General features: G+C 33.2%; 1 protein-coding gene across 38 annotated transcripts in view; it reads right to left on the bottom strand.

Annotated features, from left to right (window-relative positions):
• PPFIA2 (PTPRF interacting protein alpha 2) overlaps positions 1–18,851 on the bottom strand; it is a 465,447-nt gene that overhangs the window by 88,384 nt on the left and 358,212 nt on the right. For 22 of the 38 annotated variants that reach the window (XM_027592669.2, XM_027592670.2, XM_027592668.2 and 19 more), the window contains 7 exons: positions 17,839–17,973; positions 12,451–12,537; positions 11,940–12,023; positions 11,561–11,692; positions 9,963–10,025; positions 5,786–5,877; positions 1,025–1,160 (listed from right to left, as the gene is read on the bottom strand). In XM_027592669.2, the coding sequence (XP_027448470.1) occupies positions 1,025–1,160; positions 5,786–5,877; positions 9,963–10,025; positions 11,561–11,692; positions 11,940–12,023; positions 12,451–12,537; positions 17,839–17,973 (729 nt within the window). The remainder of the gene's footprint in view (positions 1–1,024; positions 1,161–5,785; positions 5,878–9,962; positions 10,026–11,560; positions 11,693–11,939; positions 12,024–12,450; positions 12,538–17,838; positions 17,974–18,851) is intronic. The other 16 variants (XM_027592683.2, XM_027592689.2, XM_027592691.2 and 13 more) reach the window with 2 other exon arrangements.

Raw genomic sequence — 18,851 nt, 5'->3', positions numbered from 1 at the left:
AATTGGTTTTCATTTTTGTGAAGATGTAAAATGATTTTCTGGGAGGGGGACCACATGTAAATACCACAGTATTTATTTAAGATTTGAGCACCTGAATTAGCATTTGTGTTATAAATTTTTTTGGTACCAAGTAGCACTAATTTATTTGTCATATACAAATGAGAAAAGAACTAAGATGGACTTGATTTATTCTTCATTTGTTCACTTCTTATTCATTCATTTAACAGATACTGAATGCCTACTATGAAGGATTAATTTATACATGATACAGGTACCAATTAAAAACCATAGGGTATGAAGGACCTGTATACAAGTAAGGACAATAAGGTTAGATAGTATTCAACACATGAAAGTGGTTGCAGAGAACAGCTTATACTTAGGGCACAAAGGAACTATAGGACTTTTCTATAAAATGCCACTCCCCACTTACAATATACATAGTTTATATGTAGCGAATGAATGAAGATTGGCACTGCAGTTTATCATGAAGAGTTCTCTATAAACACTTTCAATAGTCTATGTACATTTTCCTCAAAGTTTTATTAAAATAGCAATTATAATTAAAATATTTAATTAATCTTAATTAACAATATGAATACCATTGCATAAGTGCCCAAGCAAACCAAGAGTCCATTTGTTTGGCAATACAGCATAAGGGATAAAAAAGCATGGAATTTGAAACCACACAAATAAAGGTACAAGTTTTGACTCTATCACACTTTGCTGGCTGTATAATGTTGAACACTTAAAACTTCTGAGCTCCAATCTTTTTATGTCTGAAGTTAGCATAAAAATAGAATCAAATTCAAAAGGTTATGTGGATACACACATGGGGAATGCTTAGTTCAACTTCTGGTACATAGCAGTGGTTTTGCATTAGTTATAGTTTCAAAAATATGTCATATGTCATGCTTGAAACTAAAAATGCTAGCAGTTGGAATTCTCTCAGTATTAAAATTCTATTCAAGATGGAGTAAGATATTTACTTAGAATCGTCAAAGACTTGAAATAAAAAAAAATTAACCTTTGCCTCATCTCTTCGCACACCCATGCGGCCTCTCCTGGGTCTTCTTATTACTTTAGTTGTTCTGTAATCAGACTGGCTGTCCACTAGGGATCCAACAGAATACCGCAACTCAGCTGAGGTGTCTAGATGAGTTCTGGAAAAAGGAAAAATACGAAAGACGACCAATCGCAGAAGTTAAACTTCCCAGCAAATCACTATCACCTGCTTAATTGTCAATAAAGAATAAAGCATAAACCCTCAAGAAAAAAGAAAAATTCAAGGAAGAAAACTGATGAATTATCATGATTCTTTGAGGTCTCTTGTGAGGCTTATGTCAGAAATTCCAGTCTCAGGTTCATTCCTGAAAGTGAAGTGAATTTTCTGTTTAGAATAGAAAAAATCTGTTTGTTCATTAATTATCATTTTCAACTGTGGTAGTAAAATTAAGCATGTTAAGATGGACAACCAAGATCCATTGGCTTAAATTCTGGCAATTCTTTTTTGTTGAAGTATTTAGTATACATATCAACATGTTATTTATTGCTGTATCCCTTTATTTTTTTAACAAAATAGGATATACCACCAGATAATTTTTCAGCTTTTGTTAAGACACTGTTTCAAAAAGATAAAGAAAAATCTTTTGATAAGCACATTTGATTCTGAAATCTGCTTAGAGACGAAATAGTTGGAAAATTCCAATAGAAAAATATTATCACACTGGTTTTCAATAAACATGATAATAAAGTACACTGTCATCAAAGTGTAATAAAGGTTTCTCCAGACACATTATTTATATAGAGATTTACAACAAATTCAGTTTATTGCTATAATCATAATAACAGTGACAGCGTGCTGCCCTATAAAATGCTCTATCATCAGGACAAAATATGCTTAATGCTGTATTTTCCTCTTGAACTGGGGGTCCTGATGATCTACTATGCTCTTTCTATTATTTCTCTTTGTGGAAAAAGAAAAGGGAAAAACCAAACATTTCCAAATGATAGGCAAGATTAGAAAAGGTTAGGTAAGTTCTAGGTTTTTGCAACAGTAGAAGACACTGACCTAACTGATGCAAATCCTTGTTTTGTCAAATAGAACTTTAGAGCAAATGGACTAAGAAAACATCCCCCAAAGAGGACAGCTGTTCATTTTTATAGCGGTGAACTTGAAATTTAATCAAGCAAACTGGTTTTATTATGGATTAGTCATATATAAAAACTAATGAACCAGGTCATACTCATAAATAGGACCTCTCTCAACTTCTATAACAGGGTCTGTGTTTCATGAAGACAAAGGTCAGATTTTAGTCACCACTGTATGCTTAAGGAGGTATTCCTAGCATATAATAAACACTTGATAAATATCTGGTAAGATAATGAATGAATGAAATTAATTATTATACAGTCTAAACTGTCTACCTCAGAACATTCTAAGTACATTTTTTCTGTCACTGCCTGGGTAATATCTCTATGGTCATCAGAGTGGAGATTCTAAAATTATAACTCATCATTCTAGGAGTATTGTTTTCTCTCTCAACTCCAAGTCATTTATAAAAACGTGAACCAAAACACAGATCTGCTCCTATTGATTCACTGCTTAAAACTCTTCAATGGCCTTACAAGGCCCTCGACAATCTAGAACGCTCCTTCTTATCCCAGCTTCACTTTTAGTTACTATCTGCCTCTTCTCTCTCCAGGCATACAGACTTCCTTTCAATTTCTCGAACGACTCACACTTTCCTCTAATCCTGAGCCTTTGAACATACTGTCCTTTGAACATACTATTTCTGCTGGAAATAGTCATCACACCTTTATGCGGTTAACATTTTTAAAGTCTCAGATTAAAATTCCCATTGTCTTATATTATTGTAGCCCCTTGTATTCCCTCTATTTCAATTGTCCTCACAGTATCCCTGTATTTCCCATTTGAAACATGTATTCTTCATCACCATTACCACTATATCTCCAATGCAGTTTCTTGCAAGTAGAAAGTGCATAACTGATCTTGAAAGAACAAAAGGCCTGAACCAACATCAACTTTAGAAGAGCCCATTGCTTATACTTCATCTAAAGCAGTTACTGCTCACCTCTCTCCTTTTATTCAACTCCATGAGCTACTTTACTAACAGAAATCAGAGTCAATATTTCCATACATTTCAACTTTTAAATAATTTTTGGTGTACAATATTTTGAGTCACTTGGAGGTCTAAGTTACAATATAGTCACTGGTTCCTTTAGACATGAACCCGTGCAGTTTCCCCACCTGAATCTCTTGCATAGAATCTCACCAAAGGACTTCCATAGATAAATCAAGTCTGAATTTTCTTAAAGAACATTTTTACCCATCTCTATGATTCCTGAATTGTCTTCGACTGTCCTTTCCAATGACCCAGATCCTACCTTTCTTCAGAATTGAGACAAATCAGACCTTCTCCAGCCATTTATTATTCTCAGATGAGATACTAGTAGAGGATATTAGTTACTGATATTCACCAACTTTAGCTCATCTCTTCCTACCTCTCTGCCTTATGATCAATGAAATTCTCATGCATCTTCTGTTTTCTTATTTCTTTTTAAATTGTGCACTCAGAAGCATGGATGTTTGATAAACAATTGCCACTCAATAAATATTGTGATAACATATTATAATTTCACCCCATCAGTTTATAATTGCTGTTCAATAAATATTGTTATCTTATACCACATTATAATTCCATCCCATCAGTTTATCTATCAATAATTCTTATAATACTTTACACTTATGATTTAGTTTACAACCCCCCCTTTGATCACTTGTTGCAAAGTAAGCTTGTGAGATAGTCATAAAAATATTATTTTATATACAATTCATGTAAAATACATATGAAATTTGAACTTATTAAGGAAAATAGGCTTTTCAAAATCAAACAGCTAGTAATTGTTTGTCTTAGACCTAGGGATGTCAGTCTTCTTATTCTTGGTCTACCTTTGTTTCTACTATAAGCTGTTGTATCAAAGAAGAATTGTTCTCTATGTACTTCCCAAGCTTCCATGATGATCCCTCATTGTGGATAAGTGTCCCATTATTAGGCTGTCCATGATGACTCACTGCAGTGATGAAATTTTAGACAATACTTCTACAACTCTGTTTTTCTCCCCAGTGATATATATGTATATATTTAATTCCAGTATAATTAGTGTACAGTGTCATATTAGTTTCAGATGTACAATCTAGTGATTCAACAATTCTATATATTACTCAGTGCTCATCACAATAAGTGTACTCTCAATCCCCTTCACCTGTTTCACCCACCCCCCTACCGCCTTTCCCTCTGGTAACCAACAGTTTGTTCTCTATAGTTAAAAGTCTGTTTTTTTGTTTGTCTCTCTCCTCATGCCCCAGGAACCCCCTTTTTTAAATACAACTCTGTACTTCTGAGACCAAAGGTCAAAAAGCTAACAAAATGGCCATTTGGCTCTATTAAAAATATTAAATGTGTTGACTGGATGATGCTCATTCTATGTATTTACTCTGTTGATATTTTTTATCAGCTCTTGCCCTTCATCAACACCATCATTGTCATCATCACCACCTTGTGAATATATACCACTGAATTAAAAAAATAGCTTCAGTTCAGATACACAAATCATAACAAAGCATTTAGACAAATAAACAAGATTTTCTAAATTAAAGACCTACACTTTTAAAAGTTCTTTGGGTGTTTTTGTGCCTGCAGAACTGTGTTTCTTATATTAAACTGAAGGTAGAAATACTCAAAATGCTGAATCTTATTTTTGTTAATACTTTACATTATTACTCTTATTAATACTTACATTAAAGAGGATATAAGCACCTTTTGAATTTTTTTAACTTGGATTTTTCCTCTGAGTATCTGAAAAATGCTTTATTAGATATTCATTCATTCGGTGATATCTATTATGAGTATAATATACCAATGTTTGTTTGTTTATTTGTTTGTTTTAGGTGCTGAGATTATAGTAACCAAAACAAACAAAAATTCCAGCCTCTGTGGAGCTAACATTCTTAGGATAAGTATAAGAGCAAGAAAAATGAACTTCTAAAAGTCTGTGTTATTCAAAAGTTTCAGATAGTTGATATAATTGTGCTGTCAAATAAATGATCAAATAAGTAAATCTTTGTAGGGTTTCTTATTAACCTTAAATAAAAGGCCCTAGCACAAAAGAAAATTATATGTGAATTATCAAGATTGAGCTATCTATCTAGAGAGTAAATAATCATGTCATTGCTTCTTTCTTTCAAGATGAGGTATTGAGTCAATGTAGATGAGTATGGCTAAACGTATTTGTTTTTAAAACATGTATAATTTCTCCTTCACTCTGAATCTGCAATTAATTTAAAAAAAGAGGTAGGTGTTAAGGGACCATAATTAATGATATTTCTTCAGTAACATTAAGCACTGAAAACATTTCTGCATGTAGAGGAAAGAGGTGTTGCTGCTTCCTAGAATGAGATGTAATCTCCTTATATACAGTTCCATTTCTTCATTTAAGACTCTTTTTATGTATTTATAGCTATGTAATTAAATGGAGAATACAAAAGGTAATAATTTAAATTTTTATTGCATATTTGCAGAATAGATTACTAAATTAGAGAATGATTTTTGAATATAGAAACAGTAAATCAGTCAGGAGTGAACATAGGGCAATGCTTGCTGAGCAATAAGAGGTACTTATTTATTTTATTTGAGGCAATATGAAATCATAAAAAATTCATATTGATTTTTGGTGAGCTATAGATAAGATTTTAATTTACTGTTACCTTGATATTGTGGGTTCAATTAAAGAGCCAGTTCTCATTTTCAATTGGTCAAGTTCAGATCTCAGCTTTTCAATTTCTTCTGCTAATCTTTCCTAAAAATCAAAGAAGTTTTACTCAGAAGATATGTAAATGCCAATAATACCAACATTCAATTATGATAAACCAAGCTACCAAGCTTAATGGCTTTTTAAAAATGCAAAACTGATGGATATAGTTTTATTAAAGATAATAATCTTGACAGTAAAATATGCCTAATTTTTCCCTTGTAATGAAATGTGAATAGCAGAAATCAATAAAAAATTATCTATATTGTCTGGCATTCATTAATCCTAAATTTTTGCAAACATATGGGAATCCTAAGATTATGACTAGCTATGTATACATCACTTCAAAATGCAGAGTCATAATCATAGCCAGTTAAAAAATAAAGAAAAGGTCTTATTTATGCAGTAAGTGAAGGACTTTGATTATTCTATAAGCGTTGTAGTACACATGGATGAAGAAAAAGAAGAATGGATTAAAAAGATGAGGAAAAAAATCATTACCTATTATAAGTTAAAATTATCAGTTTGATATTCGTAGAATTATTTGTGCATCTGAAAATTTTCTCAGATTGGTATTACACTTTCAGTTTGTAGATTTTTTAAGATAAGGGTTGTCTTATAGTCCTTAATTAAATGCTTATGTAAGCATTTAATTTTGTTTTCATGATTATAACTTTTATAATGTTATAAAAGTTTAAATGTATCTTTCTGGATTTTCTATTGCTGTTTTATTTCCTGTCCCACCAGCCAATGCTTGACATTTTACTTGAATCATACTTCACTTCTCACTATACATTTTTGTCAGTGTGGCTTTCCCAGTATTTCTCTCATTTGCCCTTTTTATTCTTAGTACCATCATTCTACTTAATACATTTTTTACTTTTTTCCTGCATTATTTCACCAGCTTCCACAGAAGTGGTGCTGTCTTCAATCTCTTCTCTACACAGTCTTCTGCTAGTTGTATCATTTTATTTTTTTAATTAAAAAATTATTTATTTTAGAGAGAGAGAGAGTGAGCATGAGCACGAGGAGGAGAGGGAGAGAGAATCTCAAGCAGACTGCGAGCTAAGTGTGGAGCCAATGTGGGGCCTGATCTCAGGACCCTGAGGTCATGACCTGAGCTAAAACCAAGAGTCAGACGCTTAACTGACTGCGCCACCTAGGTGCCCCTAGTTGTATCATTTTAAAAAACACATATGATCAAATAAATTATTTGCCTAAAATATTCAATGGTTTCTTATTGCATTTATTAATTCTTTTGTTTGTTATTTCCACAAATATGCATAGAGCATCTCTGTTGTGCTACACACTATGATAAAGTAGCAAAATAAAAAATTCCCTGCCCTCACATAATTTATAATCTAGTAAAAAAGATAATAAACAGAGTCTATAGGATGTTGGTAGGAAAAAGAAAATAAAAGGGTCATGGAAGGGCTCTCAAATAAAGTGTTATTTGAGCAAAGACCTAAAGGAAGGGAGTTTAAAAAAATGGGAATGTCTCAGGAAAAGGCATAGCAACTGCAAATGTCCCTTATTGGGAGGGGAGTATATTTGTTGAAGGAGTAGGCAAGGAGGTCACTGTGGCAGAACTGGACAGGTTAAAGAGAAAGACAGATAGGGAATAGATTGAGAAAAGTGTGGTTGTAGGGCTTGGGAAGGGTAGTCCTGAAAGCCTTGTCAACCATTTTGAAGTCTTTGGTTTTTACTCTGAGTGGACACCAAATGACTAGAGAATTTTTGAGTAGAGAGGTGACATGATCATTCTAAGAGCAGTGAAATGGACCATTGAATAAGACTGGGAGGGAGGGAAGAAATAAAATTATTACTGTTCTTCCAAAAATCTAGGCAAGAGAATTGTGGCCTGGATAATAATGGTGTTAGAGAGAATGGCTGGATTTTGGTTATACCTTGATGACAGAACTAACAAATTTGCTATTGGACTGAATGTGGGGTGGGAGATTAAGAAAGGGGTCAAGAATGACTCCAAGGTTAACCTGAGTAAAAGAAAGAGTTGTGATTTACTGAGAAGATGAGAAGATGGCTGCTGGTGGTAGTTTAGACTGGTGGTGCTGGCGTTTGGGGTGGAGGGATTGCCTTGTAATGTTTGAGGTGCCAAAGTGTCCAAATAAAGATACTGAGTTGGCTCTTGAACACATGAGCTCTCTCAGCAGAGAGGACCCAGTAGGTGATCTAAATTTGGAAATGCTCAGTTTATAGATGGTATTTAAATCCATGAGATCAGATGAGACTGAACTCAGGGACTGAATATGGAGAAGAAATTCAAAAACCAGTCCTAAGAATTTCATATTTTAGAGATCAACATGATGAAGAGAAACAATAAGAAGAGGTTGAATATACAGGAGATTTTGCCAATGATGGACAGTCAGTTATAGATTATTGAGTCAAAATCTGAGAAGTTATAGGAGATGTAGTTAGGTTGGGAAATATGTTCAGCTGTATGGGATGATATTCAGAAATGAGGTATGACCTGGTATTTGCCTCCTCTAGTTACTAGCATGAACAAGGGTGCAAAGCATGGAATGTTTAGTTCTGCTGGTTGCTTAGGCAGATTGTTGAAGCTACAAGGCTTGGGTAGGTGGTGGGGGAGTGGGTTCTGGGGATCTTGCCAGGAGCACACAGAGCTTTGGATAACATAACATTACATAACAGCATCGAGTCCAGAATCCACAATCTGGTCACAACCTAGTTCTTTAAACACATACCAGTCACAGCAAACTTCTGGTGATTCAGCAAATCAACCATCTTTGTTTTCTTTGTGCTATCACATAGGCTCTGTCTTCTGCCCTACCCCTCTCTATTTGATAAGATCTTATATGCCTTCAAGAACCTGATGAAATGGCAACTCCCCTGTGTAGACTTTCTCAACAACTTCAGAAAGAATTAGATGCTGTCTTCTGGGCACCATATTGTATTGCTATAGCAGACCTCTCTTGCAGGAGATCTTATATACCCTGACTGTGGGACCAACCAGCTTTAAATTAACATCATAATAGTTAACATTCAGTGGGGCTAAATGTACAATTGCTTTTTTTTTTTTAATTTTTATTCTCTCATCTTTTCCAGTACTTTCCCTATGCCATACTATTGCCAGATCTTCCCTCTGTCCCTCCCTCCCTTCCCTCCTTTGCTCCCACTCTCTCTCCTTTTTCTTTTGTTCAACACACATGTATAGGTCACTTCTTAAATTAGTGATTTTATGTTATGTTATATGCTTATGCCAAACAAAATGAAATCCGACAAAATTGCTCACAGGAATTTACAGGTTAATGAAGGAGGAAAAGACATATTAGCAATTACAGCTTTTAACATTTCATAATTTAGTCCTTACCTTCCTCTTCTACCATATATCCTACAATAGGAATAACTGATTTTAGCCAAAATTGTTATGCCCATTATTATTTAAGATATCAGACTCCCTACCTCACCCCCTCCCCACACGAAGCACCTGCAATCATGCCACCTGCACTGTATTTGAAAGCTTGCAACATAGTCCTACCATTCCTTAAAATTTTGTCAACTCACACCTTCCTGAAGCCTTCTTTATAGCTGCAACGTATGGTGATCTCTGCCCCCTGTAGCTTTTACTATTTCACTCATTTGACACTTGGCGTCTGCAACTCGCTGTTTTGTCAAAGGTGTGTTCTCTCTCCTCAATTACATTTTTCAGCTACTTTGGAGTTAGGATCATGTTTGCAAATACACAGCATAATTTATTACGCATAATAGATATTTAATGCATCTCTACCAAAATGATAACCTCAAACTAAACACAAATTAGTGCATACATTTTTATTCCATTTGTATAAAGCACAAAAAGTCAAAAGCATTTTTTTTTCTGTTAGAAGTCAAGACAGTGATTATCATTTAGGATAAAAGTAGTAATTGTATGTTAACAAGAGGGAGCTACCATAGTGTCGATTTTTAGTGTGTTTTGTATGTAAAAATTCATCAAGCTCTTTCTATATATGCATACTTTTCTGTATGTATAATATAAAAGTTAAAATTTTTAAAAAGATAACATCCTAAACTTATTTCTTATCAAATTTATTTCATAGCAAAACATTCATCGGTGTAAAATAGAAAAATGGATAAAATGTAAGTTTCCATTATACCTTATCATGTAAAGATTCTTCCAGATTCTTTCTGAAAGCTTCTGATTCTTGAATTAAAACATTCTAAAGAAAATAAAAAAATAAAGAATTAATTAACAAAACAGAAAATAATTAAATATGTAGATTAATTTTTTTATTGCTCAAGAATCTTCTTTGATTCCTTCCTTGGTGTATCTATTTCTTGGTTTCCGTGGAAACCAAATTTAAATAGAATCTTTAAACATGATACCTTAACATTTAGAAAAATACATAATTTAAATGGGAAATGTTATTTTATAACACTTGGATTGACGAAGGGAATAAACATTATCTTTTAAGTTATTTATGTTTTCCTCTTCTCAGTCTTTTAAAATTTGAAATAATAAGGTTACTCTTAAAATGAGAAGAAGTGAGTAACAGTGAAATATTAGCCAAAGGTGTTATAGATAAAGAATTCAGATGAACTCATTTTTATTACCTGAAGAAAAAAATAAAAGATCAGATCATATTTTTGAAAAGTTTAATTTCTGGACTTTGATTTCAAATACAGAATAATTAATTTCTAATAATGGCTAAATTATGAGAGAAATAAAAATGAAATTTTAACTATTTACAAAACTCTTACATCTCATGACATATGAAAATAAGTTGTATCATAGGTATATTTTTTTAAATTTTGTCATGAACATATTACTGTTGTAAAAGCTTTATACTTTTTTATATTTACTACAAAGCATGACTTAAAATAATGTATTCTTTTCTAATTTAATTTTAGTAAAATTAAACTAAGTGTGTAGCAATCGGCAAAATGGTCATGCGTTTGGAATTGAATGGGAAGAAGGCCCGCCTTATCACTTTGTAATGGGTAAATTAATCAGCCTACTTTAACAATTTCATGCAAACATTTTTCCTATGTTGTATGGATCAGGGGAAAATGTCTAGCTTAAGTAATGATGGGTATTCAATCTAAATTTCCAAAATGATTTGTCTACCTGGGTTTTAGCCCCTACCTTTGTTTATACTCTGGAATTGGCAACCAGCTCACATAACTCGTGCTGGTCTGGTGGCTGCCAACTATCAATGAGACATATAAAATTGTGAATGATATTGCACACTGTAAAGAAGCACTTTTTTTTTTTTGAAACAATGCCGCTGAAATGATTGCATTCCTAAACTCTGTACTGGGATTAACGCTAGTTCTACTGGTAATATAAATTTACTCACATTTTGGCTTTTAGAGTAGTTGTAGATTTAGTTACTTGAAACATTTGAATAGTTCAATGCAAGGAGACTTCCCACATACCCCAAAATATTGATTTTTATCTTATCACTCTTTTTTGCACACCAGGTGAAGGATAACTAAAATATTTTCATCACAAAACACATTTTAATGCATTTATCTATATGATTATGCTAATAAGCATTTGTTATTCATTTAAAAAATTTATCTTACACATGTTTACAGAACTACTTGTTCACTTCTAAGAATAAACCACATACACCTAAGGAAAATACATGGATGGTCTGATCAGGGCAGTAAATGCAGCAGGGTATAAAACAACCATGATCATGAGCACACTGCTAAATATTCATGCGAGTCTACTCTCCTGTCATTTTACCTTCTCTTCTAGAGCAGCCATTCTCTCCTTTAAATGTAGCTGTAAGCGCTCATTGGATTCAGTCAGAAGTCTGTCCACAGTATCAGACAATCTTTTGTTGTGCTCCTCATTCATTTTCTCTCTTTGCCTAGCCTTACATTCAAGACAAAATAAATAAACTTGACATAAAAGTCATTTACACAAGTATTTTATATTTTTCTGGCTTTAAAACTGATTTCATTTTATGTCTGGTGTGATTAAATTGGCAGAAACTTTTTTCCTTTTAGATGCAGAAAGCATATTCATAAGATTGTAAATAGAACCCATAATCAAGAAATACAGTCATTTCTTACATGCCCATAAACTGATGATCGAGGGGAATGGTACTTAATATACATACTCTTTGAAGTTCTTGATTTTTCTCTTCAAGTTGACCTTCTAGATGTCTCATACGTTCTTCAATGTTTCCATGTCTCTCTTCGGCCTGTTGAGAAATATGAAAAATGTACCTGACATGTAAGATTTGGTTAACACTTTTCCTCTAAATAAACTGAAATAAAATGTAAAGCAAGCTACTACCAACCGCAAATGTAATTTTCAAAAAATAAACTTTCTTTAAACAGGCAGCTGAACAGCATTGCTTGAAATGTGTCAGCTACAAAGGCCTGTTACATCCAAGCATCAGCAAAACATTGGACTTATTTATGAGCAATGAAATCAGCCAAATGTAACATGCAGACTGTGCATGGTTTGAACACAAACCTGCCATTGTCCAATCTTAAGCTCCTGAAGCACTGAACTGCACAGATGGTTGATTATCAATAAATAAAAGTAACATAATTTTTATAAATGAAAAGAAAAACTTAGATGGATTCTATTTAGCAATAGAAAGTAAAGTCCAGTAGGACTACCTTCCTACGTATGGAGATCATTTCTTGTAGTTTAGCTTCCATAACATATTGATAATCATCAGATGAGGTAGAAGAGGTTGGATCAGACTAACAAGTCAAGGAAAAGGAGAGGGACAAAATTGAAAAATCAGAACTAAAGACACTGACACTGAACAGAACATAGCACAGAATGCTTAAAAGAAAAATGTGACAACAGATTTAATACTTTAATATGACGGAATTTTATATGAAAAGAGCTACACTGGTATCTGGTGAACATGATGCAGTCAATGGTTATAAATGAAAAACAATGATATGCCCAAATAAAAGGCTACCAACCTAAGGTATGGAAGGTTAGTGATGGCAATGAAAGATTACTACAGAATGAATTAAAGCAACTCTGAAAGAGTCATGTAAAAATTGGAATTCTGGGAAACCAAACACTAGAATATGTCTCTGATAGATTGTTAAAAGTTTTGTATTTTGGCTTGTTTATCATATTACTTAAGAATAATGGAAACAATGTATCTCAGTGTTGAAGTGTATGCTAAGGCAATGACCCGGGTGAAATAAATTTGTAAGAAAATTTATTACAAACCTAACACTGTAGAAATCAAGAAAAAGCTAAGCCAGGGGAAATCATTATTGTGGGTGTTCTCCAGTTTAAGGAGGATTGAGTTTCCTCAGCAACAGCGACAAACTTACAAAATGACTTCTTGTCTCTGAACACACAGTATGACTCTAGGTCTAGAACCTTAGCACCTGTTCTCAGATATAGTCTTAATTTGAAATTTTAAATGAAAGTGATTAAAAGTCCTCAAATTACCAAGATGACAATATACTGTGAGGACAAGAGAACTTATTTAGGAACTCTCCTGAATGACACTAGGAACCACTCCCAAACTGTTTCTGTGTTATTTGTTGCTATGGAAACAAAATAGTGCCCTAACGTGAGCAGGCAGCACGGTGCCTGGGTGAGCTAGTATTTGCCCCGTGCCAGGGTTAGTTACATGTCTTGGAGGTGACGGTCAGGTTACCAAAGACACAGAGTGTTAACACATGTGACACTGCTGATAGCTGAATTGTATTAGTATGTTATGCACAGATTACATGTAAAGTCAAAGCAACATTTTAATCATAATTACAAGTTAAGTAATTATAACATCAAAATTATCCTATGTCAGATCTAGAAGATTGAACTCCAGAGCATATTCTATTATATTTTATAAGTTTATTCTAAAACAGTGAAACTTACTTTATGCAAATATAGGACTATATATAAATATGGCATGCAGTACCTGAAAAGAAATAGTAGCCTATTCATGTATTGGCTCATATGCATATGTACTATTTTATGCAACAAATTCCAACTAATCTACAAAATAAAGTTTTATCATTTAACTGGTGTACTTATACAAATTACAATTCAACATTTACATTTTGTAAGATTTTCCTTTTGATAGTCTTGTTTCATAAATGGGAAAGTAATGAAGAAATAACAAATGACCGATTTCTCTCTCCAAATTTCCAAGCAAAAGAAACACAGAAAGCTACCATAGTTCCCAAATGCCATAAAATGATTTTCTAATATCACTTAAAACCTAGAATTCAAATAAGAATACAGTAAATGGGACAAAATGTTGTTGAAATTAAATAATCTAAATTCATTAAGATATCTGTAATCTTTCAAAAGTACATTTTAACAGGCAGTTGGTGGTATAAAAATTAATCAGGTGACTGATTCAACATAGTCAACGCACGAACATTTCAATTTCCAAAACTGTCTCTTCAAAAGTTTTCATCCTAACTACTGAAAACATACCAAACATTGTGAAAATTCACTTCAGAGACTGAACAAGAATTCTGTCAAGTTTAAATTACTTTGTTACTGTTGGTATTTTTATTGGTACTAAAAATGAATGAAATACCTTATGGAATTCAAGATGAATTATGTCCTTGCTGAGGGAATATGCATTTTAATTAAAGAAGTAAACATCATAAATAAAAAAACTGGGAGCCTAAAGTCTTTATTGGTTAATTTTGTGTATACTTGCCAAAGCCAAATTATACCTTTTATCCATAGCCATTAATCAATACTTCTGACTTTCTAAGCCTTAAATGAGCTTTACCTACCTATCTACAAACACACACATACACAAAACATAATCTTATCCGTCAGAGAATAAATTCAGACATCATTTCTATACAAAAACTGGTATCAATTTTTAACTACTATTGATTTACGTTCATCTTAGCTTTGTGAAGACTGCAGTTTAAGTAATTAATGTAAATACAAGAACAATCTGCTATTTTTTGTATTTCTTGATGGGATATAGAGTTTATCTTGATTTCACTCTTTAATGTGATACAGGACTATTTCAAATGAGCTAAAGTTTTAGAGGCAATTACACATAGAAGTGGCTTTGAGAAAAGCATGAGTATATTTAGAAATGGAAAAGAAATAAAAGTTAAAAGAGGGGAGGACCAAAGAGAAGAAAAAAGAACAGGTAGCAGATAATAAAAGCAGAAAAAAATATATAGGCCAAATAAAATGTCTGAAAATTATTTAGGATGTCATTCATAATATAGGAGAGGGAAGCTTAGCTTCAAGCTAAGCAGAATCTTTTTGCTTTAGTGTCAAAAATATTAAGAAGTAGAAAAAAATTATGATGATCCATAATAGTGATATACTAAAAATGTAACTGACAGTGAAAAAATAAATAAGTAAAGCAGGTTCTAGAGACAGTCCCTAAAGGCCTGTGAACTGAGGAGAAGAAAAAGTGCAAGATCATTATAGCCATAAAACTTGGGAAAACAAATGAAAGAGTAACATTTCAATAAAAATGTTATAAGCAGAGGGAGTGTGTTGAGGATGAAACCTCATCATTGACAAATGTAAATTAAATATACCAATAATCTAGAAACTCTATAGTTGAAATAATGGTGTTTATATTACATAGAGTCAGCCTGAAGAGAAAGTGGTAAAAAAGAGAAGCAGAGTGAAGGATAAAACTCTACTGAAAAAGGAGAAAATTGAAAGGATTCAGATGAAGTGAAATTTTAGCAACATCTTATGAGGTAGAAGTAAACTGAGGAAATTATTTTGGGTACACGAATGAATATATGAATCAAAAATAAATAAATAAGTGAATAAATAAATAAGAGCCCCAGAGAAAAACGGAGGGCAGAAAAGATAAGGCACATATTTCAAGTTATCTCTTTTTAATTTTTTTATTATGTTATGTTAATCACCATACATTACACCATTAGTTTTTGATGTAGTGTTCCATGATTCATTGTTATATTCTAAGTTAAGGAATCTTAGGCATGTATAATTTGAAGCCTTGTAAGTCAAGTATTAATGTTTAATTTTTTTTTAAAGATTTTATTTATTTATTTGATGGAGAGACACAGCGAGAGAGAGGGAACACAAGCAGGGGGGATTGGGAGAGAGAGAAGCAGGCTTCCCGTCGAGCAGGGAGCCCGATGCAGGGCTAGTTCCCAGGACTCTGGGATCACAACCTGAGCCGAAGGCAGATGCTTAATGACTGAGCCACCCAGGTGCCCCAAGTATTAATGTTTTAAAGTATGTTTCATCCTCAGTCTACAGAGGTTAGTTTGGAGCAATTATTTGGTGAATTTTAAATTGTGTTACTTTGAGAGAGATTCCAGATTTTCTTGTATTTTACTCTGGATAATACTGATGATTATTTTACACTAAAATTTTACAAGAGCTATTTTTATTATTAGCCACTCACCAAGCTCCTGAAAAGAGTTCAATAACTCTTTATAGAAGTTCATGTTCCTCAAATGGAAAGCCTAAGTGTGTGTGTGTGTGTGTGTGTGTGTGTGTGTGTGTGTGTGTGTGTGTGTGTATACATCCACACATAAGTAATTTAAAATGTGCTTTCCAAAAAAATAGAATACTACTACTATATTTGCACATTTTTATATAATTTAGAGACTATTTCTCAAATTAAATGATAAATTTATCTTCATCTTATAAATCACACATCTCTCAAATTGCCAGAAGGGTTTATGGTATGTCTATGACTACAGAAGGATACAGATTGTAACATTACCCTAATCACACTAATATTTTATTCAGCTAGTTATTCCAATACTCTGTAGACAACCAACTATTCCAATACTTCCTAAACCCTGCTCTGCTTTGCAAATGTTTGCCTTTTCACTACCTGATTCATTACCCTATTTTAACCAGGAGGCATCAGTCTACTGTTCCTCTTTAATCATTTACTTTTTCAGGAAAGTAAACATGTGTACCTGCTTTTATATTGCTAATATCAATTGTATTGGATAATCCTGAATGCCAGAATTTGTAACTTGCAGTTCACATATCTATCTTACCCATCTATTATAGTGGGACGGAAAACTTAGCACATAGCAAAGAGTGCATGAATATCTAAAATGTGTGAAAATTTGGGGGCACCTGGGTAGCTCAGTCAGTTAAGTGGCCAGCTCTTGGTTTTGGCTCAGATCATGATCTCATGGTCTTGAGATTGAGCCCCATGTCAGGCTCTATGCTAAACTGAACATGGAGCCTAGGATTCGCTCTCTTCTTCCTGTGCCCCTCACCCCTGCTCTCTCTCTCTCTCAAATAAATAAATAACAATTTTTAAAATGTCTGTACATTTTTGAACTGATATTAAAAGTAAAACATGCTTTTAGTGAGCAAATCTAAACTTGCATTGTAGTGATATAGACATACACTTGGAAGCAATGTCCATTTCCATTTGACTGTGAAAGGTCAGAATAGTCATTTTAACATTATAATGGTTGCAAAATTCTAAAATATGCAGACAATTGCAGACTCTAACAGCCATAACATGGCAGATAATTTTGAACATCCCTCAGATTATTTTTGAATTTAATTGGTTCAGGAGAAATTGTAACTATTAAAATCACCTTCTGACTAATGACTTTAGAATTTAGACTTCTACAAATCTAACCTCCAATTTCTAACAAATTTTTTCATACTCTAGTCAGAATGCAATCAACTGCTTATGATATTTCCTACGTTTTTAATGCCAATTTATATTAAGCTTATTAAATTATCATGGCTTATCTATATACATATTAAATATCGTTATTTATATTTGGTGATTATTCTAATATGCAAATATTATCATGGAAAATTAACTATAACGATGTGAAATTTTGTATTTACTACTGTTTAAATAGGCAGAGGTATCATCACATGCACATGTATATCACTCATGGTAGCGTTAAATAAGATATATAATATGAAACATTCATCGAATCAACAAAACCAATACGGTAGATTAAATAAACTTAAATTTCATAAAACCTAAAGAAAATCTATAGAATCCATTTGGTTTACTAGTCATTTCTATAAGTATATCTAGGTTGACTGTCTTATCGCAGTACCTTTGTCAAGGCTGCAATTCTCTGAGCCAGTTCAGCCTCTACTTCAGGTAAGGTCTCAGCTTTTCTCATAGTCTGCTGCAACTTTTGCTCAGCCAGCTCCAGACGCTCTTGTAACTGTCTGTTTTTCTCTTCCATCTGAAATAGGGATGGAAAAAGAGACGCTTACAGAGTCACTGTGAGGATAACAAACACCAGCCCCTAGGGGCTTTGGGTTTCAGCCATTATTCTAGACTTAAAATCAGCCAGTACTACCATACCTGCTATGCAAAGGGATGACTGTATTCGTATTTTCATATCTTACTTAAGCACATTCCTCAATAAAATTTAGCACATTAAAAAATAGAAAAGCTCTTACCAATGGCAGCAAAAAGAAAAAAAAAGTCACTAGTGAGTATAAACCTGGACAAATGGATTATAACTCAATACTAAGACATCAGATGTACCATGACAGCATAATATTGAAAATTATAGTATTAACCGGAGTGAGAGAGGGAATGTAGTACAATGGTTAAGGGTCCAGGCTCTAGAGATAGGTTTGACAAAACTTTTTTCTCTGAAAGACCAGAAAATAAATATTTTAGGCTTTGTGTATTATATAGTCTCTGTTCCAACTACTCAGTTCTACTATTGCAGCACAAAAACAGTCACAGACTGCTAAATAAATGGGTATGGTTTATTTGTAAAACAGAGCCATAGTTTCGGCACACGGGCCATAGTCTGTCCACTCCTGCTCTAGAGTCAAATAGACTTAGGCCTCTGTTAATGACTGGCAATTACCAGATGTGTGACCTTGGAAAAGGTTTCATGACTCTGAACCTTAGTGCCTCAGTATAATTGTGCTTACTTCACAGGTGATGATTAGATTTAAGTGAGGTAATACATGTTAACTGTTTAGCAGTTTCTGGCTCATGTCTAGATCCAAAGTAAATGTTAAAAGTAATTATTTTTATAATTATTAAGACAAATTTATAAATTATATGCTGAAAATCACATCTGTCTAGTCAGTTCTATTC

Source organism: Zalophus californianus, chromosome 9 (assembly GCF_009762305.2).
Source record: "Zalophus californianus isolate mZalCal1 chromosome 9, mZalCal1.pri.v2, whole genome shotgun sequence".
NCBI lineage: Eukaryota > Metazoa > Chordata > Mammalia > Carnivora > Otariidae > Zalophus > Zalophus californianus.
The sequence above is the reverse complement of the archived record's forward strand: the minus strand, read 5'-3'. Positions and strand labels throughout refer to the sequence as shown.